Below are 26,281 nucleotides of genomic sequence, written 5' to 3' on the forward strand. Positions count from 1 at the left end.
CAGGGAAAAACCCATGAAGAACCAGCAATACAGGACACACTGCATTTCAACAGCCACCTGCTCTTACAACTGAAAGATGTTAATCACCCTTGAGACGTGTGTTGTTACGCAGATGACTGCGTAAAGGGCTGTTGTTATTAAAAGAGGGCAATCATTGTCTTTCAGTGTTAACGCAATCTGAAGTTTCCAATGAGTGTCACCTGCAAATAACAATAAAAGAAAAGAGTTACGCCTTACCCATGATCTTTGATTTCTGATTATAGTGCAGCATAGAGAAACACTTGGAAAAGGTTAGGTAAACACCACTTGTTACCACCTATCCTTTTGAAATCCATCTACACCTAGGGCCTAACATACTTTGGAAGTGTACTGATCAAAAGCAATAATGTATTGCAGTTAAAATGTTATGTTCTGTAATATACTGTTTAACCACAAATCTGTGTTCTGATAGATTTTTTTTTACTGATTTATTCATCAAATACCACCATCAAATAACCATTAAAGCCCTTTATTTTTGTGAATGCTGTAGTTACTTTGACTTTCCATAAAACATATGAGTTTATAAAATAGACCATAAAATATAATACAATGTTATAAACTACACAACAGTATAAAAAGTATTTCAATTTAGCGCCACCTGGATCTGCTACAATATTAAAATGCTGCTTACATGTGTATGTATACATAAGTATAAACAATCCAAAATATATTGAATGATACTGTAACATTCTCCAGGGCCATATTCCAGCTCTTAAAGGTCCCATATTGTAAAAAGTGAGGTTTTCATGTCTTTTATAAGCAGGTTTAAGTGCTGTATAAATACTGTTAAACTATCAAAACGCTCAATATACAGAGGAATACACACAGCCTATATTCAGAAATTGCGCTTTTGAAACAAGCCGTTTGGATTTCTGTCCATTTGTGATGTCACAAAAATACAATATTTAGACCATCACACGGATTTAAACGTAGGCATTCTAAATGTGTCCCAGTTTATTTCCTGTTGCAGTGTATGTAAATAACATCAGCTGACAGGAAGTAAACATTGACCCAAACTATTGCCTAGCAATGCAATTCCGTTGCAATTCCGTTGCAATTCCGTTGAAATGCACTAAAACGGAGCGTTTCAGACAGAGGGTAAATACAGGTATATTCAGACAGACAGTATGAGGAAGTTTAAAGTGTTTTTTGAACATTACAGCATGTAAACATATTCCAGTAGAAACGTAAAATACAAGTATGAATCTGAAAATGAGCACGATATGGGACCTTTAAGTGCAATTTTCATAATATTTTTGTGCATTTACTTAAGTAAGATTTTCAAGACTTGTACTTTTTTAATTGCTGTATTGCTACAATATTAGTTAGTTTTGTCTTATCACCCTTACCAGAGGGGGCAAATATGTTTTTATTGTTGACCTGTGGTAACAACAAAGACATGCTCTTCTAGATATTATTTTGTAGCCAAGCTAGTCAGTAATATGTGATATGATTCCCTTTTTCATAAAAACAAGTGCACTGGTGAGTGAGTGAGAGAGATTTATTTATTTGTGTAAAAAGTCCACCAGAGGGAGACAAATGTTTCAAAGATCACATTACCTTATTTCCCATTTTATCAGGTTGACTAATTTGGTTTGAAAAAGGCAAATGAGGTCCAGCAGATAAGTTACAGATCCTTCCAGTAGACTCATAATTGCATAAGGTCTCACACTTTCACTTTCACTTTTCACATATATATACAGACGTTTTTTTGTGTGTGTGTGTGTGTGTGTGTGTGTGTGTGCGCGTGTGCGTGGGGTTGTGTGTGTTTTGGGATGTGAGTGTTTTGTGCATTAAGCATGGTGTAGCCTACATACAGCTGCAGGGAGACGCATGCGCCTGTGTGTGCTCCTCATCTAGAACATTGTGGAAGCGTCGCGACCAACATTTCTGACATTTCTCTTCACCTCTGTAAAGTAAGGTCTAAACTTCCGGTTAAATTGGGTGCGCCTTCATATTAAAAGTCCAACACATTCCCTGTGGATTGAAAAAAAATGGAAATGAATAACTGTTTTTTGTTTTATATTTTCATTTTTATGTATCATTGTTGTAGGTCTATGGTACGACGGAGTATTAGGGCCAAATTGAGGAAAAAAAATAATCTGAGATTTCGAGAATAAAGTCATAATATCATGAGAAAATATTATGAATATTATGAGAATAAAGTCATAGTATTATAAAGTTGTAATTTTACGTATTATTTTCTTTTTTTCTTGTAAAGCTATGACTTTATTCTCGTAATATTACGACTTTATTCTGTAAATCTCAGATGTTTTGTCCCTCAATGTGGCCCTAATACTCTGTAGTACATTTGCTCTTTGGCCCTCACTGCATTAGACTTATATACTATATACTTAGACTATAAACTGTGTTACCTTCATCACAATGATCAAATGTTTTGCGGCTCCTGTCAGATTTATTTTTTTACATTTTGCCTAAAATGGCTCTTTTTTTGTTTTAACTTTTATTGCAGTTTCAGCAACTTATACAATCATAATCACATTCTTTACCACTTTATTTTCATTTTACAGCTGTCTCTTTGCTTTTACACAAAATGTCACAACTTAAAACAAGGGGGGAGAGAGTAAACACAAAAAAAACAAGACAAGACTTCATCTTAAACTGTAATTTCAATTGAATTCAGAGAAAAAGGGAGGACACATACTTAAACAATCCAAAGAATTAAAATAAAATAAAGTAAAATAAATAAATACATTTAAATAAAAATAAATGTGGTGAAGGGTCGGAGGTCAGGGACGTGTGTGGAAGGGTGTGTGTTGTATGGGTGTGTGTATGTACAGTTGTACTTGTCTTGTACACTTTGTTGCTATGTTACTACAAAAACGAATTTTATTTCGAAAAGAACAAACCGGATATCCGGAGTGTAGTGCAGCTAGCTTGACTGGTTCCTTCAGCAGCACCATTGGAGCAGTTGTTGACAGACACTGGAGAGGAGGCATTGGGTAGGATTGCTTTCCTTTTTTTAACTAGCTGTGTAGTTGGCCTTCGATATTAAACACTCAGTGTGCTTGTGGGCGTTTTTAACAGTCGGACCAGCTAGTTTGCAAAACCCTGGAAGACTTATAATAACAATAACATTGTCAGATCTGGAGGGTTTGGTAAGATTTTGCTATTTTGGCTTTGATACAGAAGACTCACCTTTATAGACATGGTTGTAACTTGTTTACTGCGTTATAACAAGACATAATACCACACCTTTAAGTTGCTCTACTTAGCTATGCAGCCCACCTTTCTATATTCACATTAGGTTGAGACTAGCTTGTTGACATTAACAGCTATAGTGTGATTACAGCACTGTGTTGGAGAGAAAAGCTCTGCTAAATCAATGTCGCCACGTGTGTTTGATTAAAACAGGTCTCCTTAAATCCTTTAACTGTCATTGCTAAGTGGTAATACTGTATTTTAACTTGGTGAAGTTGCATCACTTGTAAGTTAATCGTCATGGTAACGTCAGAAAAGGCATGCTAGCTTGTCTTAAATATTCAATTGAATACTAAAAAAAACACATTTATATTAATCTCGGAAGAAAGCTGTTGATTTGTATGACAGTGGCATTACTTTGTTACTAATTTTGGTTTTAAATATGGTTAAATACTTGTTAAATATGGTTATAAATACTGGTTAAATATGTTTAAATACTGGTTAAATATGTTACTGGTTAAATATGGTTAATTACTGGTTAAATATGTTTAAATACTGGTTAAATACTGGTTAAATATGTTACTGGTTAAATATGTTTAAATACTGGTTAAATACTGGTTAAATATGTTACTGGTTAAATATGTTTAAATACTGGTTAAATATGTTACTGGTTAAATACTGGTTAAATACATGTTAAATATGTTTAAATACTGGTTAAATATGTTACTGGTTAAATATGGTTAAATACTGGTTAAATATGTTTAAATACTGGTTAAATATGTTACCGGTTAAATATGGTTAAATATGGTTAAATATGTTTAAATACTGGTTAAATATGTTTAAATACTGGTTAAATATGTTACCGGTTAAATATGGTTAAATATGGTTAAATATGTTTAAATACTGGTTAAATATGTTACTGGTTAAATATGTTTAAATACTGGTTAAATATGTTACTGGTTAAATACTGGTTAAATACATGTTAAATATGTTTAAATACTGGTTAAATATGTTACTGGTTAAATATGGTTAAATACTGGTTAAATATGTTACTGGTTAAATATGGTTAAATACTGGTTAAATATGTTTAAATACTGGTTAAATATGTTACCGGTTAAATATGGTTAAATATGGTTAAATATGTTTAAATACTGGTTAAATATGGTTAAATACTGGTTAAATATGTTTAAATACTGGTTAAATATGGTTAAATACTGGTTAAATATGTTTAAATACTGGTTAAATACTGGTTAAATATGTTACCGGTTAAATATGGTTAAATACTGGTTAAATATGGTTAAATACTGGTTAAATATGTTTAAATACTGGTTAAATACTGGTTAAATATGTTACCGGTTAAATATGGTTAAATATGTTTAAATACTGGTTAAATACATGATAAATATGTTTAAATACTGGTTAAATATGTTACTGGTTAAATATGGTTAAATATGTTTAAATACTGGTTAAATATTGGTTAAATATGGTTAAATACTGGTTAAATACTGGTTAAATATGTTTAAATGCTGGTTAAATATGTTTAAATACTGGTTAATTGCTGGTTAAATATATTACTGATTAAATATGTTATGTTAAATAGTGGTTAAATATTGGTTAAAAATATTACTGGTTAAATATGTTATGTTAAATACTGGTTAAATATGTTTAAATACTGGTTAAATATGTTACTGGTTAAATATGTTATGTTAAATACTGGTTAAATATTGGTTAAATATGTTACTGTTTAAATATGTTATGTTAAATACTGGTTAAATACTGGTTAAATATGTTTAAATACTGGTTAAATACTGGTTAAATATGTTTAAATACTGGTTAATTACTGGTTAAATATATTACTGATTAAATATGTTATGTTAAATACTGGTTAAATATTGGTTAAATATGTTACTGGTTAAATATGTTATGTTAAATACTGGTTAAATATTGGTTAAATATATTACTGGTTAAATATGTTATGTACTACGGGTTAAATACTGGTTAAATATGTTACTGGTTAAATATGTTATGTTAAATATGTTTAAATACTGGTTAAATATGTTACTGGTTAAATATGTTAAGTTAAATACGGGTTAAATATGTTTGATAAATACTGGTTAAATATTGGTTAAATATGTTATGTTAAATACGGGTTAAATATGTTTGATAAATACAAATATGAATAATACATTTTCAAAAAATGTGTTTAGACTTTTATTTTGGAATTCCAAAACGCCCAAAGCGGAAGTGGATGAACGTCATTGGATGATTTCAGCTAGCTAACGTTAAGCGTTAATTTATAACTAGCTCACTTATCTTAATCTGTTTACACATATTACCTGTATCATTGTAGCGGTGATATGTGTATTATTCAATTCTAAAGATATTAATTAAGCTAGTCACACACGTACGTGCGAGTATTTAATGTATTGATAATGTTATTTAGCCATCGCGTTGCTAGGTGATACCAGCTGAGCTAGCAACCATCACTATGGATGTCTGTGGTGCTCTGTGAGGAGGCTGTGTGTCTATCAGAGGTGTTTCTCTTCACAGGGATCCTGCTGGCGTGTAAAGCCAAAGGAGGAGAGAGAGCTACGATGCTGTGCTGGGGAAATGCCTCCTACGGACAGTTAGGCTTGGGAGGGATTGATGAGGAGATTGTGGTGGAGCCACGAAGATGTGAATTCTTCCACGGGAAGCTAGTGTGTGATGTGGGGTGTGGCCACAGACACACAGCCTTCCTGCTGGAGGATGGGACCGTTTACACCTGTGGCTGCAATGACCTGGGCCAGCTGGGGCATGAGAAGTCCAGGAAGAAACCAGGTTGGTTGATATATACATATATTTATTTGTTTTATGATAGATAGCACTTGAAATGACATTATTTCATCATCAGCAATCAGGATAGTAAATAATGTGGGATATAGGGAACACACTGTTTTTTAAAGTCACATGCATTGAAAATCATGGATTTGGTCAAATTTAAAACCGCAATAATAATGTTCAAAGCAAGACACAATTCACTTCCGGGCAATATTCAAAGAATGTTTTGTGACAGGGAGGGGGGTTATAATTTAAAGGGACTATTTGTAACTTTCAGAAATGCTTGTTAACAGCGACACCTGTGGCCGTTAATTGAACAAAAGTCAGCATCGGGCTCGCGCTTGCTCGCTCTAAATAGACATGAACAAGCCTCACGCAACACAGTGAGGCGACACACGTCAGCTAAAACCACAATGTAACTCTATATTTCACCTGCTTGGGGGACACCTGCACCCGGTCAGAGACGGCAACGTTTCTTGCTGCGGAGCCCCGTCACTTCACAAGACACGGGAAACCTCTGTTGGTCTGGAGGAGCTGCAGCATTTATTTCTGCGCAAACGTCCACTGCACATTCACAAGATATTTTCAGAGCTAAACTAACTCTTCTGCAGTGTGGAGTGAGCAGGCGCTCACGTCTAGAGGTGGAGCGAGAATGCGCGCGGTGTGAGTGAAGGCGAGCTGGCAGCGGAGCAGTGACTCCGGACACATGCGAGTGCGCATGGGATCCCGATTGGGTACATTTATACGCTTAAAAAGTTACAAACAGTCCCTTTAAGAGGACAATTGCATTTTAAAAAGCATTGTGTTTGTACAACAAAGAAGAGTATGTGTATTTCAGTCTGTGGGGTGGATTGGTGGAATGGGTTAGGTGATGGGTTGAAGCGGAGCACAAATATAAATCACTTTAAAAAGCTATACAAAAAAATATATTTTTGGGAGGTATATGGTTGAGGAAGAGTTGTGATAAGGGTTTCGTTAAGGGTTGGTTTATATCTACTTTTTAACTCCGGATGGATATGTGGGTTGTAAATAAACTTGGGATGCTAGTTTATATATTATATTATATTATCATTCTATGATATATGAGTCATTAGAGGAGAAGTGAAAAAGAGGTAGGGAAATATAAGTTTTACTTCTACCTACTCCTTTTCGGACACTATTACTCTTGTTTTGTTTGTTATTATTTTGTATCTGTTTTTATTTATTTTTATGTTCAAAAGTCTTTCATTCATTCATTCATCACATTTTCTCTTTCTTTTCTATTAGAACAGGTTGTGGCCCTGGATGCACAGATCATACTGGCGGTGTCATGTGGAGGGTCCCATACACTCGCCCTGAATGACAAAGGGCAGGTTTTCTCATGGGGTCTGGGCTCTGACGGGCAGTTGGGTCTACATAACTTTGAAGAATGTGTTCGTGTGCCTAGGTAAATTCAGAAACTACTGCTTCATATTTAAATGATTGGCCTGAAACCTTTTTTTTTTGTTTGTTTTACACTACACGCTATTTGTTCATGGTTTCTTTTGTAAAGACACATCTAATTAACACATCGTAACGTATCAGCATTATCTAAATATCTAAAGTAACTTTCTTAATTACATCCTGGTGCACATGATGAGATGGTAATTTCTTTCTTTTCAGAAATATCAAGAGTTTGTCAGATGTACAAATTGCTCAGGTAGCCTGTGGGTATTGGCACTCCCATGCACTTTCAAGAGGTGAGGATGGTTTGTACCCACATATTGCACATTTATTCATTCTGCTTGTTGCGTTTTCCACATGTTAAAGGAGACATATCATGCTCATTTTCAGGTTCATACTTGTATTTTGGGTTTCTACTAGAACATGTTTACATACTTTAATATTTAAAAAAAAAACTTTATTTTCCTCATACTGTCTGCTTGAATATGCAACCGCTTGGGTCCATGTTTACTTCCTGTCAGCTGATGTCATTCAAATACACTGCATGAGGAAATAAACTGGGACACATTTCCAATGTTTACGTTTAAAACTTTGAAGTGGTCTAAATATTGTAGATTTGTGACATCACAAATGGACAGAAATCCTGACGGCTTGTTTCAAAGCTCAGTTTCTGAATACGGGCTGTGTGTATTTCTCTGTGGATTAAGTGTTTCAATACTTTCACAGTATTTATATAGAACTTAAACCTGCTTTATAATATAAAAGCCATGAAAATGTCCCTTTTTTACAATATGGGACCTTTAAGACATTCTATGTTAAGTCTATTTCTTTTCGTAGGGGGCCAAGTCTTCTCTTGGGGCCAGAATCGACACGGACAACTTGGGCTAGGAATAACCGGAGAGAGCATTTCCACGCCCCAAATCATCCAGTCTCTGCAGAGCATCCCTTTTGCACAGATATCAGCTGGTGGCGCTCACAGCTTTGCCCTCACTCTCTCAGGAGCAGTGTTTGGTTGGGGGCGCAACAAGTTTGGTCAGCTGGGTCTCAATGACAGCAATGGTGGGTGGTCAAAACCCTAAACTACTACTACTACAACGACTACTACTTGTGAGAATTCACTCTCAACTCAGACTAATTGTCAGAAGGTCTTTTTCAGATCGGTCTTTCCCAACGCTGCTGAAGTCCCTTAGATCGCAGAGAGTCATTTACATCTCCTGTGGAGAAGATCACACAGCAGCACTGACCAAGTTAAGTTATATACTTTTTGGTTATTTGATAAACCTTCAGTGTTGGAAGTGTGTGTGTGGAAGACCTTGATGTGGATCAGTGGTTGCCTTGGATCAAAGTGGGGTGTGGTTAGTGGTGGTGTAGTTTGTTTTTACAGCCTCGGCCTTATTTTTTATAGTTTTGAACATCATTGTAAAGATTATATTTAATTGGCCAGCTTAGTTGATGAGATATGGAATCACTTAACAGCCTTACAATAGAGTCTTGTAAATTACACCTTAAGCTGGTAAGTAATGCTGTCATAATTAATATGAATGACGAACTTGATTTTAAAAAGTAAGACCAAAGTTGTACACAAAAAAATCCTTTACTCTCAGTCCCCAGACAAACACTGCTACATTAAGCTATTTGGAGCTAAACAACCGTATTTTTACAAACAAAAACATTCTTTGTTTAGTTAAGTAGTTTGTGAATTTTAAAATCTCCTCAGCTGTTTAATGAAAAGGCTTATTTTCTGTCTGGCAAGTTTCTGTTTCAGTAGTGGGTTGAAGTTGTAAAGGAGGATCCCTGCCTTAAGGCTTGCAGGTTAAAACATATCCCGTAACAGCGTGTAGTGTTCTTTAGCTGGCTGTTGCCTATTAATAAATAACCAGATTGAAGTCACTAACATGATTGCATCCTACATTCTCAGTCAGTCCCGGCCCTGTATACTATGGTGTCTGAAAACATGACCTTGCAGTACTCTTGTTCTTGGGAAGGTCAGAAACAACTGGTGTTGCTGATTTTACAGGAAGGAGGTGTGTTTACATTTGGAGCAGGAGGATACGGACAACTTGGACATAACACTACAAACCATGAAATCAACCCTAGGAAAGTGTTTGAGCTCATGGGAAATGTAGTCACGCAGATTTCATGTGGAAGGTAAAATCTATTGTGTATTTTTAAACATTTTATACGTGTACATATACTGTTATATAATCAGTGTAAAAGTTAAATGGGTATAATTGAATTTTATTGAAATGTCATGAAAGAACTAAACATTTTTTCAAATTATTTTGCAATTATAAGGCAGCACACGATGGCTTTCACACCCTCCTGTGGGAAGATGGACTCATTTGGCCTTGCTGGTAACGGACAGCTTGGTACTCACTCCACTTGCAACAGAAAAAGCCCCGCCACTGTCAAAGGCCCCTGGGTAGCCTCAAATTCTCCAACAGATACAGGTGAGAGAGACACTGTAAATAAAGCTGCATTGAGTATTGTCTGTGGACTAGAAGGCAGCGCAGCAAAGAGTTGATGTAATAACTAGCTTATTAAAGGTAAATGTGTAGCATTTAGGGGGATCTATTGGCAGAAATTGAATATAATTTTAAGAAGTATGTTTTCTTCAGTGTATAATCATCTGAAAACGAGAGTCGTTGTGTTTTTGTTACCTTAGAATGAGCCGTTTATATCTACATAGGGAGTGGTTCCTCTTCACGGAGTCTGCCACTGGTTCTAGATAGGGCCATTCGCATTTTCATGTTGGCCACCGTAGTTCTCCTACGAGCTTGGCGCACGGGAGAAGTTTCAGTCGGTTGCAATCTGCAACCTCACCACTAGATGCTGCAAAATTCTGCACATTAGACCTTTAAACTCTGACAGCAGAAACGTTTTTTTTTATTATATTCCTGGTGTGGTTCACTAATACCTCACAAAAAATATCTGGGTTTCTTTGGTTTGCTAGATGTTGACTTTCTCCATCAGCCACTCATTTAGTTCAGCTCTCTGCCATGACAGATAATGTATTATGTAATTAACCAAGGTCTGCCTCTGGATATACAGAATACTGGGGATGGTGAAACACAGGCACTGAACCATACAGACTGTTCAACCTAAAAGTTACAGGGTTGGTTGTAATTGTCAGTGGAATCTGAACTAGTACCAACACATTTGATATCATGTTAATATAAAAAATATGATAGATCTTTAAGATGACATATTGTACTTCTATTTTATATATGTGTAGGTCATCCCAGCCTCCTCATCTATCCATACATTTATTTCTTGCTTTCATTACATAATATTGCAGACTCGCAGCTGGGCTGTTGTGTCAAGAGGATTTATGCCGGAGGAGACCAGAGCTTTGCTCACTATTGCACTGCCAATGTAAGTTGTCATAAATAAAAGGCTTCTTATATTTTGAGGATTCTTAGAGGTGCTTACAAATCTTGGATAAATTCCAAGAATTGTATCTCTTAACATGCAATGAAATTATTTCTCAGCCCCTGACTTGGTGAAGCGTGCGGGGAAGTTTTGAACAACCACACTAGGAAATGTTCAAACTTAACATGGCAGAACTGTAACATACAGGAGAGGGAACACAATACCCCATTCAAATTAAGGAAGACTGCTTCAACAGATCCTGCACTGTCAATACATGTTAGTCTTGTTTTTAACCATGTAGCCATGTGTATAAAGGATTCATACAAAGGAGCACCTTCTTTGTGATTTATTTTGGGTGGATTCAAGTAGCGCTTCTTCTATTATTTAGTTTTAAACATGGGAGACCTGGAATTTCTCAAGACGCAACATTTTTGAAGTGAATACCACTTAGATTTTGCACATTTAAAACGGTTTTGAGTTTTGAACTTTATTTTACGTCAAGTTCATACCTTTCATTGAATTCTTTAACTTTTACCCTTTTTTGTAGAAACTCCAGAACATAGATGACCGGAGGATACAAAATCACCACAGAAAGATTTGCACCTTGAATCAGGATATCATACACAAGTGGTGGAACTTCTCACCAGGAAGACTCCCGCAAGAAATCTCCAAGTAAAGTCCTCTGACCACATGTTATTGGTGTTACTTTTAGTTCATTGTAGACATATTTTTACAGTTAGACAAGTTCCTATGGAGATTTTCTTGTGAAGAGTCGTCACCGTAATTACTTTGTCTTTTACGATTCCTTTAGTGAGATTGACCTCGTGTTCTCCTCAGCAAGCTGCCTCAATGGATCTTTTCTGTCAACGAGGTAATCCCCTTTTAGATGAAGTCCGTTTGCATCTAAAGTCTGGCACAAAAGTCTTCATTATTATCAGATACAATGCATTTCCTTCACTCATTTGATCCTTCTTGTTCACACACTATTTACAACTGATATATGTCTAAATTGAGAAATCCTTTCCACGTAACCAAGAAGTATCAGACCTACTTCTAGGTTGGGTTGTGCTTATTTGATTTCTACTTTTTGCTCGTTGTTTATTCATTGTTTTCTACAAGTTTATATCCATGTCATGTTTCAACTGATCTTAATCTGATCTTTTATTGTTCTGAAGGTTGGTTTAGCAACATGGATTTGGCCTTTACAAAATCACAGATGGATTATTTGTCACAATCAGTGTGTATTGTCTTTGTGCTAGCCAGTTTGCCAACAGCCGGGAGACGGCTGCTGCCAAGCTAAGTTACCGGGTATTAGATACATGATCTAATGCAGTCCAGTACAATAGCCCTGCAATACATCCAGTGTTATTTATATTATATACAGTATATTATTTATAGTCTTTATTTATGTTGTTGATTCGATTCTATGGTTTCTTTTACACAGTCATCCAGATCACTACAGTACCAACAGTAAATGTTCAGGGGTGGATATGAACATGGCTCGCATCCTACTGCACAGAGTGGTCCAACAAGATCACCATGAAATCGCTCAGCAGGTGAGTGGATCGATATATCGATTCAATGATCAACGATCCAATATCATAAATGCAAAGGGAAAATATCAATACATATCCTCTTCTTTAAGATGCGCCTTTATTTTTTTTATTTTTTTTAGATGTCTTGAAGAGCCCAGTAATAAAATTGTCAAATCATATTTTAGTTGAGTTGATGTAGATGTGACTGATTGTGTTAAATGGGCATATAAATTGTCTCAAATCGAAATTGTATCATGGCAGACTTTGTGATATCAGCAAGAATTGTATTGTTGTCACAAGAATCTATATAATATCGTATCATTATGATTTACAGCCCTACCCCTGATACCTGTTTTCAATCACGCATTATTACTCCGTCAGCTGTAATTGATCTGTCTCAACCATTAGCACCCTGCACCCTCTGAATATGTAATTCTTGCACACCTCAACACGGTATATGGGTAGGAGATGCATCAATTAGGGATTATTACATCAATCATAACGGACCTATATACTTTCTTCTGTCTCCCTCAGATTGCTGCCAGTCTAGAGAAGAACCTCATTCCCAGACTAAGCAACTCTCCTCCAGACATTGAAGCCCTGAGACTTTACCTCACTCTTCCAGAATGCCCTCTCTTCAGTGACCGAAATAATTACGTGACCATCGCTATACCGTTTGCCAAATCACTCCTCAGTCTGAAAGAAGCTCCTCTGAAGGTGCTAGGTAGGATGAAGAATGTTTTTTTTTATGCTTTATGACACACAATGCAGTGACTTCTGCTTTTCGTCTTTTCTTCACAATATGTTTGGTCTTGTATTTGCGTCAGGAAACTGGTGGTCTACGTTTGAGCCCCCAGTCTTCCAGCGGCTGGTTGAGTTGTACAAGGAAGTGGTGGTGTATCTGCTTCAGATGCACAAGATGGGCATTCCTTCGGTCGAGCAGAGGATTTTCACCTGTTTCCTGGACACGTCCCTCCGACTCCTGGAGGTCCTGCACACAGTGAGAAATGAAAAAAAAAAATCCATGGATTTGTGTTACAACAGCTGTCACATGTACATCATACAGTACCTGGAAGAACTGTTGATAACATCCATTTTCTGTTGCTTCAGGTGAGTGAGAGAGCAGGACACATCATTCAATACGATAAATTCTACATGCATGAGTTGGATGACCTGATAGACATCAGAAATGACTACGTCACATGGATTCAGAGGCAGATGTACCCAATGGTGAGTCTACTGCTGATGTCAGTTCCACGATCCATTTAATGACATCGGTCTATGTTTAGGCATTCGTATGAACTATTTGTTTATGCCTCTTTATCCTCAGGGTCAGGACGGTGTGGTGACTCTGTGCAGGTATCCCTTTGTGTTTGATGCCCAGGCGAAGACCACACTGCTTCAGACTGATGCTGTCATACAGATGCAGGTAATAAGGAGCTGGATCTAGTGCTGCCAAATGTATTGTTGCATCTATGAAACATTAAAAAAATGGGTCAAACATGAATCATCCCCTTGTTATATTGATAGATGGCAGTGGACCAGGCACAGATGCAAAACTTCAGCTCCATGTTCATGCCAGCAGTGGAATCTGTCAACCCGTGCCTCATCCTCATCGTTCGGAGGGAAAATATTGTTGGAGACACCATGGAAGTCCTCAGGAAGTCCAAGAATGTTGACTACAAGAAACCACTCAAGGTAAACGCTGCTATAATCAATATTTTCCATTAACAATGGAGCAAATGACTGAAGTGCATGTGAAAGATGTTGCTCACAGTGACGACCCCATAGAAAATTACTACAGTTCCCCTCAGCGCTTTACCGTCTTTCAGCTTGTTGTTTTGGTGTTTTGATTCAGTGTGATTGCAGCAGTTTCCAGCAAAAAAGCAATCTCTAAAGCCCACTGTATACTACCTACCCAGCATCATCCAGCACACAGATGAAAGTCAGCGACTAGCTGGTGAACAGTGCTAGTGCTATCTTCTACTTACATTCACCAGGTGGACACGAAACTGACTCATGCTAAAGTTGAAAAAAAATTTAATGATTATAAACAGCTTGTCTAATTTAAGGGCTTATGCCATTAATTAGATAATGCATTATCTGTCATGGATAGATGGATGAGTTCATTAAATATTATGTAACTAAGTGTTCTGCTACTAAAATACACACAGTATATTTACAAATCTGTGTTGCCATTTCGATCAAGACATAAAAGGTGCTGCCGCTGCTCTAATGTGTGCGACATTCACTGCAGGTGATCTTCGTGGGAGAAGAGGCCGTCGATGCAGGAGGCGTGAGAAAGGAGTTCTTCCTCCTGATCATGAAAGAGCTGCTGGATCCAAAATATGGGATGTTTCGTTACTACGAGGACTCTAGGCTCATCTGGTTTTCAAACAAGGTACTTCACCTTTGTATGCTCATGCAGCTGAAATATCACTGGCTGTATTTAAGTGCATGTGTGCATAATAGGGACACTGAAGTAGTGGTCGTATTATGAATTGGTACATGTTAATGCCAAATCCTGTTTACAGATGTTACACTTGTTTTTTGTTAGTACTTCTGTGTTTGTAATTACATTGAGTAGCTAAATAATTGGAGGGACACATACAGTATAGGCATACATTCTTTATATGTGCCTGTTTTTGTTTGATTGTATATAAATGAATGTAAGAGACACATCGAGTCAGCCCTCTAACAAAAGGTTTGATGGTCCCTTCCAGACCTTTGAGGACATTGACTTGTTCAACCTCATCGGGGTCATCTGTGGTCTGGCCATCTACAATCTCACTATAGTGGAACTCAACTTCCCTGTGGCCCTTTACAAGAAGCTCCTGAAGAGGAAGCCGACACTAGAGGACCTGAAAGAGCTAATGCCAGATGTGGGAAGGTCAGATCAAGGAACAGTCATCTGAGGTTCCCATTTAACATGTTTATGAATGTCAGTTTACCATGGTATTTTATTAACTGCATCTAATGTTGCAATTATATTACCACACAGAGTGTTATTTGAAAGAGTTTACCAAATGTCTGTTTTAGAAAATACTGTAAAATATGTCTATTTCCGTCTCCTCTTAAACTAGGAGTCTGCAGCAGTTACTGGACTACGCAGAAGATGACCTCGAGGACACCTTCTGCTTGAATTTCACAGTAAGATGATCGTCAAACAGTCTCTGTGGTGCATGAAGTGTTAAATAAATACAGTAGTTGTGATTTCTGTATAGAGTTGTTCTGATGAAATGCGTCCGATACTGCCCAAAATTCGGGATCAGGTATCGCCGAATATGCCAGTCTATGCACCGATCCGATACCATCATTTATTATCCCAGAAAAAAAATCAACTTTTTTAACTGCTAATAAATTCTTCTTCGCCGCACCAAAACAGTAGCCTTCACTGTGCTGTCGCACTGGATGTATCACGGCTGCCACTGGCAACTACTGTTTTAGAGCAGCGAAGAAGAACTGATTGCAGGCAGTTTGTCATGTGACAATACCAAACAACAACAGTGTGGTACTAGTGGAGAATGTAACGGTAACGGTAGTCAGAGCAGGGAAAATGTCAGGCATATGGCAATATTTCACAGTGGAAAATCCAAAGAGTAAAACTGCAGTATGTAAAGCTTCTGTTTCGAGGGGTGACACTAGTGCTGCCAATTTCAACACCAGCAGTCTTATAAAATATTTGAAGACACATCACGCGAAAGAGCATCATACAACAAAGATAGTAATTATGTATTTTTTATTAAACTGGTTTTGGATCAGTACTCGGTATCGGCCGATACTGCAAGTTCAGGTATTGGAATCGGTATCGGGAAGGAAAATATGGTATCAAAACATCTCTATTTCTGTATATCATAATAGGAAAATCCAAACACAGTTTATTTTTTTCAGATCACAGAGGAAAACTACGGTGCCACAGAGGTCTTGGAACTTGTACGGAACGGCGAAGACATCAACGTCAATAAATCAAACAGGTAACATTTTCTCTGTTGTCCTGCTAACCAGTAGCAAATTGTTCCTGCCATGAGAGGATCAATACCACTCTCCCATCTGTACATTTGTAAATATACAGCTGAAGCCAGCAGCCAGTTAGCTTAGCTTAGCATAAAGACTGGAAACACGGAAACAACTAGCCTGGCTCTGTCTAAAGGTGATAAAATCCACCTACCACCTCTAAAGCTCACCAATTAAAACATTCTATGTTTGCTTTATCCGTTCAAGAACTGAAGTGTAAAAACTGCACGTTTTCAGAAATCTGGACAATTCTCAAAATGACAAACTATTCCCTTTAGTGTTTAGTGAATCTCTACTTAAGTGTTCGGAACATTTAACCACTAAATCGTTTTAACTCGTGCTGAAAACTCAGTTTCAGAATCAGCTTCTTTACTGTTTGTTTGACTCTTTTGATTTTAGAAATCTGTTCATGTTGCTGTCTTTCTTCTATAATTTACATTTTCACAAAAATCCCTTTACTTTTACATTAATTCCTTTTTTCTTCCTCTAGGCAGGACTTTGTCAATGCGTACGTAGACTACGTTTTCAACACATCAGTGGCCCCGCTGTTTGAGTGCTTCTACGCAGGCTTCCACAAGGTGTGCGGAGGAAAAGTTCTGGAGCTGTTCCAGCCAAATGAACTGCAAGCCATGGTCATCGGCAACACCAACTATGACTGGACGGAGCTCGAAAAGGTCTTGTTTCATATCTAATTATAAAGCTAGGATTCTCTGTCTGTACGTGGGTATGTCCTTCGTATATCTCGAGAACTGTTCACCCGATGTACTTCACACTTGGCAGGTGTATTGCTGGAGTGCTTTGTCAAATTTGGTACAATTTGAACATGCGACACGGTCAATATTAACAAACTCTGAATAAATAAGCGAACAGCGTTCTGTCCAGCAGCGGGGGGTGGGGCTTCAGGGCTCCGCGGTCTAGAGTCCAGCATGTCGTCCATAGCGGGCCTGACTTACATTCACTGCACTTCCTTTTGCTGCTGGAGGCTGAACAAAGCCGGCAAATGTCACATGGATGCTGGATATACTAACGTCACAACCAAACTCTTTTTAACTTCCCTGGAGTCAACACGAGCGGATAGACGAACCAGACTGTTTTTCACCGGCGTCTTGAGTGTATTTTTTCCCCCTTGAGTAACACTGCGTGTCAGAATTGATACTAACTTATAACACTAACGTTACCTCCAGCAAAATACCTCCGCTAATTGAATCCATGCTCTACTTTATAACCGCTGTGGTCATGTCAAAACAAGCGACTAATACGCCTATTTAGAAATTACCTCCGCTAAGTGTATTTCACTGATGTTTCTGACCACGAGTAACCGCGACTTGAGTGTGTGATGCAACTATATACCGTATATGTCATGGCGGGGTGTATTGCTCAGGACCCAAGGTAGCGCAGTGTGAAGTTGTTTGTATGAGCCGTTCTTGAAAAAGCGCCAAGAAGCAACACCGCAGGCCGAGCATTCAGCCTGTTTTGAACAGGCACTGCACCAGTAATGATTAATGGAAATATGTCATCTCACCAATACACTTTTGGACTTTGTGATGTAATCTTATGAAAGAGGGCACTTTTATGTGGTATGTGTGAGAACAGCATTACAAAAGATGATGACAAAGTGAAGTTTCTATAACTAGATGAAATGTTTCCTCTCTACCTGTGTAAAATGTCATTATTTTCCCCCTCAAAAAATAAGCAATAACCCTAAATCTAGAGGTGCAAATGTATTTTTACATGCAAGTTGAAGTACAGATATTGAGTATCACAAAATGTGTCAGTTGGCAGAGTAATTTTGAATAGTGCAAATAACTGTTATCTCCACCCTTCAGAGTACTGAATACAAAGGGGAGTACTGGACGGACCATCCCACCATCAGGCTCTTCTGGGAGGTGTTCCACAGTCTTATTTTAGAGAAGAAGAAGCAGTTTCTCTGTAAGTACTGCCCACCATGTTTAAAAATATCAGAGCTGTTTTGGCAAGCTGCATTTACTTGTGTTTTGTTGGGAACTAATCAACCTTAATCCTGAAAATAAAACATTATTATTCAGTTAGGGCTGCACGATTTTGAGAAAAATCTAATTGCGATTATTTTGACTGCCATTGCAATATGATTTGCAATATTAGAGGGAATGATAATTTTCATTGGAAAACACATTAAAATGATTTATGGTTTGATTTTTATGGGGATCTGTACCAAACAAAGACATTTTTTTTAAGTCTGTAGAATATGTTGGCCAGGACATCTCTGCAGCACCACAATATTTAATTTAAAATTATATTTTGAAACACATTTAACAAATATAGCGCCTCCTGCGAATTGAAAATTGGAGTAGGCCAAATTGCCAAATCGCTTTTGATAAAATTTCGATTAATTGTGCAGCCCTAATTCAAGTTGTCTTTTATTATGAAATATGGCTGGAAATTGAAACGATGTCTCTCGCCTCAACAGTGTTCCTCACAGGAAGTGACCGCATACCCATTCTGGGCATGAAAAGCCTGAAGCTGGTGATCCAGCCCACCGGCGGAGGGGAGCATTACTTACCTGTGGCCCACACCTGCTTCAACCTGCTGGACCTGCCCAAGTACAGGAGTCTGGAGACGCTCCGTGAGAAGCTTCTACAGGCTATAGATCACAATCAAGGCTTTAATCTCGCCTGATAGTACACAGAAATGCCTAGAACTCAATGTCCAGACTGCTGATGGCAACCACATTCCCAAATGTTTTGCTTTCGCAGTCTGAATTCTGCTGTAAGAATTGAACACTAGGTGGAGAGAGGAGGCCACATGGCACTAGAACTGATTAAGAGTTGGATGTCTAGCCTTTCACAGGTAATCTTGACTTTGATTTTCCAGCTTTTTTTCCTCATGCCATCACAGTATTTGATGCTCTTATTACAAGTCGATTCACATTTGATATTGCTCTTGTAGATATAGTTTTATTCATCTTTGGATATGACGAGTATGATGACGCAAACTACTGGTATATAAAGTAAAGGGTATGCATACAGCAACATAAACACCTGTAAAATATCATGAAATGCAGTAGCACTACCTGTCTGAAGCTTATAATGAAATAGTGAGATGTTTCTGTTATGGAAAAATACACCGTGGCCTCAAATTGACCCGATTTAAACCAACACCTCTCTGACAACATTTTAAGCTCCGCTGTGGTAGTAGTTGCTGCATGGCTACTGCAATCCTATTGTATTTTACAGGAGATAATGATGTTGTGTCTACCCTGGTTATTAAATGTTTGAACCCAGACAATGTACACCAACTCTCTTTATGTTTGACATAAGTTCTGTTGACATTTGATTGAGAGGAGTGCGGAGCGTTTGCTTTAGATCCGGAGTAGATTTTCTTGGCTGTCAGCCTTAAACAATCCACAAATAAAAACAAAGTACAGCCACTGAAATAAATGTGAGTTACTTTGAGGATAAAATACTGTCCTGTTGTTTAAGGCCTTTAAGTCATAGACTGTATATAAAGATGGACAACATGTCTCCACTTCCTCCCACTGTACAAAAGTGTATTGGTCTTGCTTCTTGCAAGAGAGAATCACAGCTGTCAATCATGACGTCTCACCCCCTTTTTATAGCATCAAATAACTAATTAAAATCGAACTTATCAGAAAAACTAACACTTGAACATACATCAGTGTGATAAGAACTACCTAAAATGACAGAAACCATCTTTGAGAAAAAATTATTTGACATGTACTTTGACTTTTAAATTGGCCCATGTCCCATCCGCTAACATGGAGGGGGGGCGGGATTTATGATGTATACTGTAGCCCGCCACCAGGGGGCGATCCAGATGTTATGGCTTCACTTTTGGGGAGCTGTCATGTCGTCCATTGGTGCCTTCAAATGAAACTCGCGAGCTTGTGTTTACGACATGGAAGTCGTGTACACGACATGCTTGGTGTTCAAGTGGTTAAGACTTGAGAACACCGCTGCTAAGCAACGGCAATATTAACGTTACTGTCGGCGTCTAGAAGCCACAGAGGTTAACAATTTAGCTAGCTAGCAAGTGGGTAACATAATGCAGTAAATGCAAAGGCATAATGACAAAGAGAAACAATATACCACTAAAATAACAATATATTCACTAATGTACCGAAAAATTAACTTCCATGGCCTCCGCCATTTCTGACAATGTCTACAAACACATCGCAACTCGTGAATTTGGAGTTTTCGAAAACTTTACACTTACGATGTCGTGAATATCACAAGAGGGGAGAGGCGTTCGTATGGACTCTTCTCGTGAATCACGACCCCATTTGAAGGCCCCACATCTTTATATACAGTAGGATCTTCTGGTTTATTGCAACATCTTTGGGGAATTACGGCTAATGGTTAATGAACATGATCACTGACATTCAAACATTTCATTGAATGACATGTCAGTGAGTGTAGTACCACCAAAAGTAGCCCAGTTTAGCTTTAATAATTGAACTCGCCCATCACAGCATGATGGATGTTTCTTGACTTAAAAACCTGACAACAGATTTATATCAACACAGTTCTGTTCAAGTTTACATTTTAATGATGAACGATATGCACACATTGCAGTATATGGCCATGAAGGAGGCAAATATTGATATCGGCATTGTCCTGTTTGTACAGAGGTTGTGTTTAGTTTCAATGGGGCAAGTCATGGTGGACCAGCTGATAGTGGGAACCACAGGAAGGACAGCGCTGGGCATCTCCCTCGTGGAGCCAGAACCACACAATAGCAGTGTTGTCTTCCTCACCTGCAGAGAATTATATTAATGGGTTTGTAATGTACACATTCATACAGATCACTCATCTACTTTCAGTCACTTACAAAGACAGCCCACCAGCCTCTTGGTTCCAATGCTTGGCACAATGTGAGGATCCTCCCTTGTGCCAGCATACTCCTTGGGCTTCAGCATACTCCAGGGATCCTGTAATGTGAAGAAAATTAGTACATGTAAGGTTTAAGCACAGTATTGTGTGTTTAGTAGCCTACCTTTCCCTGTTTGAGGGCCTGCAGGGCGCGTCGCTCTAGCCCAGTGGCCTGCTCATCATCTGTTGGTATTCCTGGGGAAAAAACAATATATAGGATAGGTTTACTTTAAAAGGTCCCATATTGTAAAAAGTGACATTTTCATGTCTTTTATATTAAAAAGCAGGTTTAAGTGATACATAAATACTGTGAAAGTTTCGAAACACTCAATCCACAGAGAAATACACACAGCCCGTATTCAGAAACAGGATTTCTTACCATTTGTGATGTCACAAATATACAATATATTTAGACCAATTCACAGTTTTAAACGTAAACATTCTAAATGTGTCCCAGTTTATTTCCTGTTTGCAGTGGATGTAAATGACATCAGCTGACAGGAAGTAAACATGGACCCAAGCTGTTGCCTAGCAAAGCCATTCTGTTGAAATACACTGAAACGGAGCGTTTCAGACAGAGGGTACATGCAGGTATATTCAGGCAGACAGTATGAGGAAAATAAAAACATTTTTTAAAGGGACCGTTTGTAACTTCTTACACGTATAAATCACCCGGGTCAGTGTCCCGCTCGCGTGTGGCTACGCTGTTCAGACAAGACTCCAACACAAACTACACGGAAGCACCAAACCGCAAACTTATAGTGCATGTGCGCACACTACACACTGCAGAATACTTCATAGCTCTGAGAATATCTAGTGAATGTACAGTGGACGTTTGTGCAGAAATAAATGCTGCAGCTCCTCCAGACCAACAGAGGTTTTCCGCGTCTTGCGAAGTGACGGGGCTCCGCAGCGAGAAACGTTATCGTCTCCGACCAAAACTCCGGTGTTTCCCCTGTTCCCTCCGGCCGCGGTCGGGAGGCTGAAGCAGGAAAAGCCAACACTAGGATCAGCATTGATTCATGGAGAGATCTTAGTCTGGTCAGCTAACATTACTGCCAAGCAGCTGAAATATAGAGTGATAGTGTGGTTTTAGCTGACGTGTGTCTCCTCACTGTTTTGAGCGATGCTCGTTCATGTCTATTTAGAGCGAGCACAAGCTCGAGCCCGACGCTGACTTTCGTTGACTTAACAGCCACAGGTGTCGGCCACAGCATTTCTGATTCTTACAAACAGTCCCTTTAAAGCATGTAAACATGTTCTAGTAGAAACAGAAAATACACACATAAACCTGAAAATGAGCATGATATGGGACCTTTAAATGATTCAGAGTCATAAGGTCAGGTTGTGTGTGTGTGTGTGTGTGTGTGTGTGTGTGTGTGTGTGTGCGTGCGCGCGCAAGTGAAACTGCACGTCCACACCAGCCTGCTCCTTTCCCCTATCAGGATTCTGGCATCTACCCAACAGACGCCTGCCAGAAGAGGAGGAGGAGGAGGGTCTATCAGAGGCCTTTCCACCAGTGAAAGTCCAAATGACCTTGATTATTTGATTCAAACGTTGTAGTCACATGAAGGTAGTGACATGTCGGTGAAGACATAAAGGAAACAGACATTACTGAGTCACTGTTATTTATCCTCCCATAATAAAACACCAGTTAACATCATACTGCAGACGTCGTTTTAGCCTCCAAAAGCCTCGGCGCAGTAAACTATAAATATACCGCTTCACTACCAGTCTAGATCCCTCCGCCTTATATCCATGACCTATCGCCTCACTACCAGTCTAGATCCCTCCGCCTTATATCCATGACCTATCGCCTCACTACCAGTCTAGATCCCTCCGCCTTATATCCATGACCTATCGCCTCACTACCAATCTAGATCCCTCCGCCTGTATAAATGACCTATGGCTGTCTGACGGTTTAACGTCTTAATATCGTCGGTAATAAACGCAGACTCGTACCTTTCAGTGTTGCCATGGCGCGGTGTAACGGTCGAGCCACCACATTGCTCCTGAGCTGTAATGTTGTTGTTGTTGTTGAACAGGCTCGGAGGAGAAGAAGACGTCCCGCCATTCTGCTCTCACTTCTCACTCTCAGGTGAACTAACCGTTCAGCTGGACTGAGATGACCCCTGACAACCGTCTGAGTGACAGCTGGGCGGACCAATCATAGCAAGGGACGTCACTGCTGTGCTAGCCAATCAGATTGAGCACAGAGGGCGCATGAGGAACAGGTGGTCACAATGGTGAGAATAATATTACTACATATTTAAATTACCTCTGAGAAAATTTCCAAAACTTTTTCCCCTAAAAAAAATCACTTTGTGGGGGATACGGTCCACTTCCTGATTTCCCTACTTCTGAATTAGGAAATATCACAATATAAACAGTATAAATATAACAGTATAAATTGTGTGTGTTGTATAGTATGTAGTAAAAAGTCATATATAGTCGTAATATATAGAATGTGGAAGAAAGTCATAAAAAGTGATAATATAATATAACCAAAAAATTCTAAAAGTCTATACAAAAGTCTATCTATATATATGTATATATATTTATATATATTACATGTGTACGTTGAACGTTTTATTCTGAAACAATTCACCGGAAGTAGGAGTACGCTATAATGCTGCATTGACGTCACTTTGACTAATTTGTCAGTTCCTGGTTGTCACCACCAGAGGGCAGCAAACACGTGATTTTAAATACACAGGTCAACATCTCCTAGTATCAACACAGAGGTAGACTCATACCTCCACTACATCTACCTCCAGAGGCTGCTAATGTTTAGATATATATATACATACACACACATACATATACATACAGTATTCAGGTTAAATAACTGATGATTAAAATGGCCTGTTGCTAAATTGACCTGTGTATTTAGAATCACGAGTATTTGCTGCCCTCTAGTGGTGACAACTAGGAACTGATAAATTAGTCAAAGCAGCGTCAATGTAGCCGTTATAGTATACTAACACTTCCGGTAAAGCATTTCAAAATAAAACGTTCAACGTACACAGACATGTAGTTACTCGTGTTCACCGCGGGAGGGCAGTATAGTCAAGTTCTCTTTTTCGACGGACTTTTTTTTCGACATACTATACTATGACTTTTTTAAAAAGATTTCGACACACTATACTATGACTTTTTTAATTTTTTCAACATTTTTCGACTGACTTTTTTTTCGACATACTATACTATGACTTTTTAAATTATTTCGACACACTTATATATAGTTTATTTTTTATTTTTTTTGACATACTGTACTATGACTTTTCAAAATAGATTGACATACTATACTATGACTTTTTAAATTATTTCGACATACTATATGACTTTTTTTTCGACATACTATGACTTTTAAAAAAAAAAAAAATTTACATACTTTACTATGACTTTAAAAAAAAAAAAGAAGATCGACATACTATACTATGACTTTTTTTCGACATACTATACTATTACTTTTTTATTTTTTTACTATCCGTTGACTTTTTTTTTCAACATAATGTAGTATAGTAATATTGTATGTCGAAAAATATGTTTAGTGTGTCTTAAACTGGCATGAAAAAATCACGATGAAGTAAGTCGACTGACTTTTTTTATGCTACGAAACAGTGATGAAGTGTGTCAGATCAGATAGACCAGTGTGACGCAAGACAATCTGAAAAGCTGACAAGTACTGACATATCTGCAGCTGTACAGCTCGCATGAGGTTAGATATGCTGCAGGTGGAGGAGGTGACTGATGGTCATTGCTCTTCTCCTCCAGGTGGAGGTGGTGTTGGACACACAAACCCAGCTGGTTTGTGAAGGTTTCCATGTGACTAAAGAGATGTAAATTAATCAGTTGTAACATGTAAGGATCGTGTGTGTGGTCTCAGTTGTTGGTGTAACAGTAGAAAGAGTGCTAAAAGACTGGGTCCCGCTGTATTACTCAGGCTGCACTACAACGTCTATTCACAGGCGCGATCCCACTACTGAGCGGCACGGGGGCTTTGGCCTGCTCCGTCTCCGACCTTGGCCGGTGCACCCCTCCTTAGACAACCTGGTGGTCCCGGGCTCCCCCAGGAGCACCATATCGATACCGAACTTAGTGCGGACACCCGATCGGCATAGTCCGCTGCAGCTCAGAACTCCTGAGCTCAAACGCTCCGCCAGCCTCAGCCTCCCAGTGACTTGGATTACAGGCGCGCGCCACCGCACCCGGCAAGAGTTTGCTGCCTTCATTGGGCTTTTAACTGCTACACATGTGACGTCATCAGAAATGGCGGCGGCACGCCAGCGACATCTAGCGGCACAACACTGAAACTGCTAAAGTTCATTCACTGAGGCAACATTTTCTTCAGTGACTGCTACAAGCAGTGTGTGTATTCCTGTTAAAGTGAACTCTGTAGATCAGTGGTGCTTTAAGATTTGATATAAATGATATGATCCATTAATAAAACATGATACACTCAGGGAATGAAATTAGAAGCTGCCAAATAACAGGTAAAACATTCAGGTCACCTGCCACCATGGCAGGTGACCTGAATGTTTTATTAAGAAATATTATCTTTTAAAAAGCAATTCTAAATTAAATATAAGGTAACACTTCATTTTACAGGTCCACAAATTTCCCTGTAATTAGGTGATAATTAGCAAGTAACTTATTTGAAATTTATTTGGAATTACTGCCAAATTACCCCAATATTTACCTCAAAATGTATCGAAAATTGCTTTATTATAGACATTATTTAATAACTATATTCCGTTATTTCTCATTAACTGGTAATTAATTTAATACATTTCCAGGAAAAAGAATACAAAGTTAATTGTTTTGCTTTATTTCAATGTCTGCTGGTAAATAGATAATAATTATCAAATAACTTCTTTAAAATGTCTTAATAAACTCCCTGAATCATGATATTAATGACATCAGCTACCAGGTTACATTTGTGTAGACAATAAGTCACACAATGGTGAGATTTGTGCCTGATCAGAAGTGTCTCCTATTAGTTTTGGTTTTCCACCTCCGATGAAGAGCAGCCGCTTCTCAAGTCTA

At 38.3% G+C, this 26,281-nt stretch overlaps 2 protein-coding genes across 6 annotated transcripts; one reads left to right on the plus strand and one right to left on the minus strand.

The window, feature by feature from the left end:
* The first annotated feature begins 2,902 nt into the window (after positions 1-2,902).
* On the plus strand, positions 2,903-19,780 carry herc4 (HECT and RLD domain containing E3 ubiquitin protein ligase 4). Of its 5 annotated transcripts, none has more exons than XM_074646746.1 (24): positions 2,903-3,002; positions 5,752-6,021; positions 7,288-7,447; positions 7,663-7,739; positions 8,281-8,502; positions 8,600-8,695; positions 9,465-9,591; positions 9,739-9,893; positions 10,742-10,818; positions 11,363-11,487; positions 11,627-11,686; positions 12,260-12,371; positions 12,885-13,074; positions 13,178-13,350; positions 13,461-13,580; positions 13,681-13,779; positions 13,881-14,048; positions 14,608-14,751; positions 15,074-15,240; positions 15,434-15,500; positions 16,242-16,324; positions 16,855-17,038; positions 18,191-18,293; positions 18,811-19,780. In XM_074646746.1, exons 2-24 carry the CDS (start codon positions 5,796-5,798, stop codon positions 19,017-19,019), a joined length of 3,144 nt encoding a protein of 1,047 aa, XP_074502847.1. In that variant the 5' UTR covers positions 2,903-3,002; positions 5,752-5,795; the 3' UTR covers positions 19,020-19,780. The 5 variants fall into 5 exon arrangements, 3 of the variants coding, with proteins under 3 accessions (XP_074502847.1, XP_074502846.1, XP_074502845.1); XM_074646745.1 differs by having other exon boundaries at positions 2,999-3,158; XM_074646744.1 differs by lacking the exon at positions 2,903-3,002 and having other exon boundaries at positions 5,553-6,021.
* A 1,111-nt stretch (positions 19,781-20,891) lies between these two features.
* Positions 20,892-23,376, minus strand: cox5b2 (cytochrome c oxidase subunit 5B2). The gene is made up of 4 exons (XM_074646747.1): positions 23,195-23,376; positions 21,357-21,427; positions 21,192-21,291; positions 20,892-21,117 (listed from the first exon to the last, which is right to left on the minus strand). Exons 1-4 carry the CDS (start codon positions 23,304-23,306, stop codon positions 21,005-21,007), a joined length of 396 nt encoding a protein of 131 aa, XP_074502848.1. The 5' UTR covers positions 23,307-23,376; the 3' UTR covers positions 20,892-21,004.
* Positions 23,377-26,281: the final 2,905 nt, after the last annotated feature.

Source organism: Sebastes fasciatus, chromosome 9, assembly GCF_043250625.1.
Source record: "Sebastes fasciatus isolate fSebFas1 chromosome 9, fSebFas1.pri, whole genome shotgun sequence".
NCBI classification, from domain to species: domain Eukaryota; kingdom Metazoa; phylum Chordata; class Actinopteri; order Perciformes; family Sebastidae; genus Sebastes; species Sebastes fasciatus.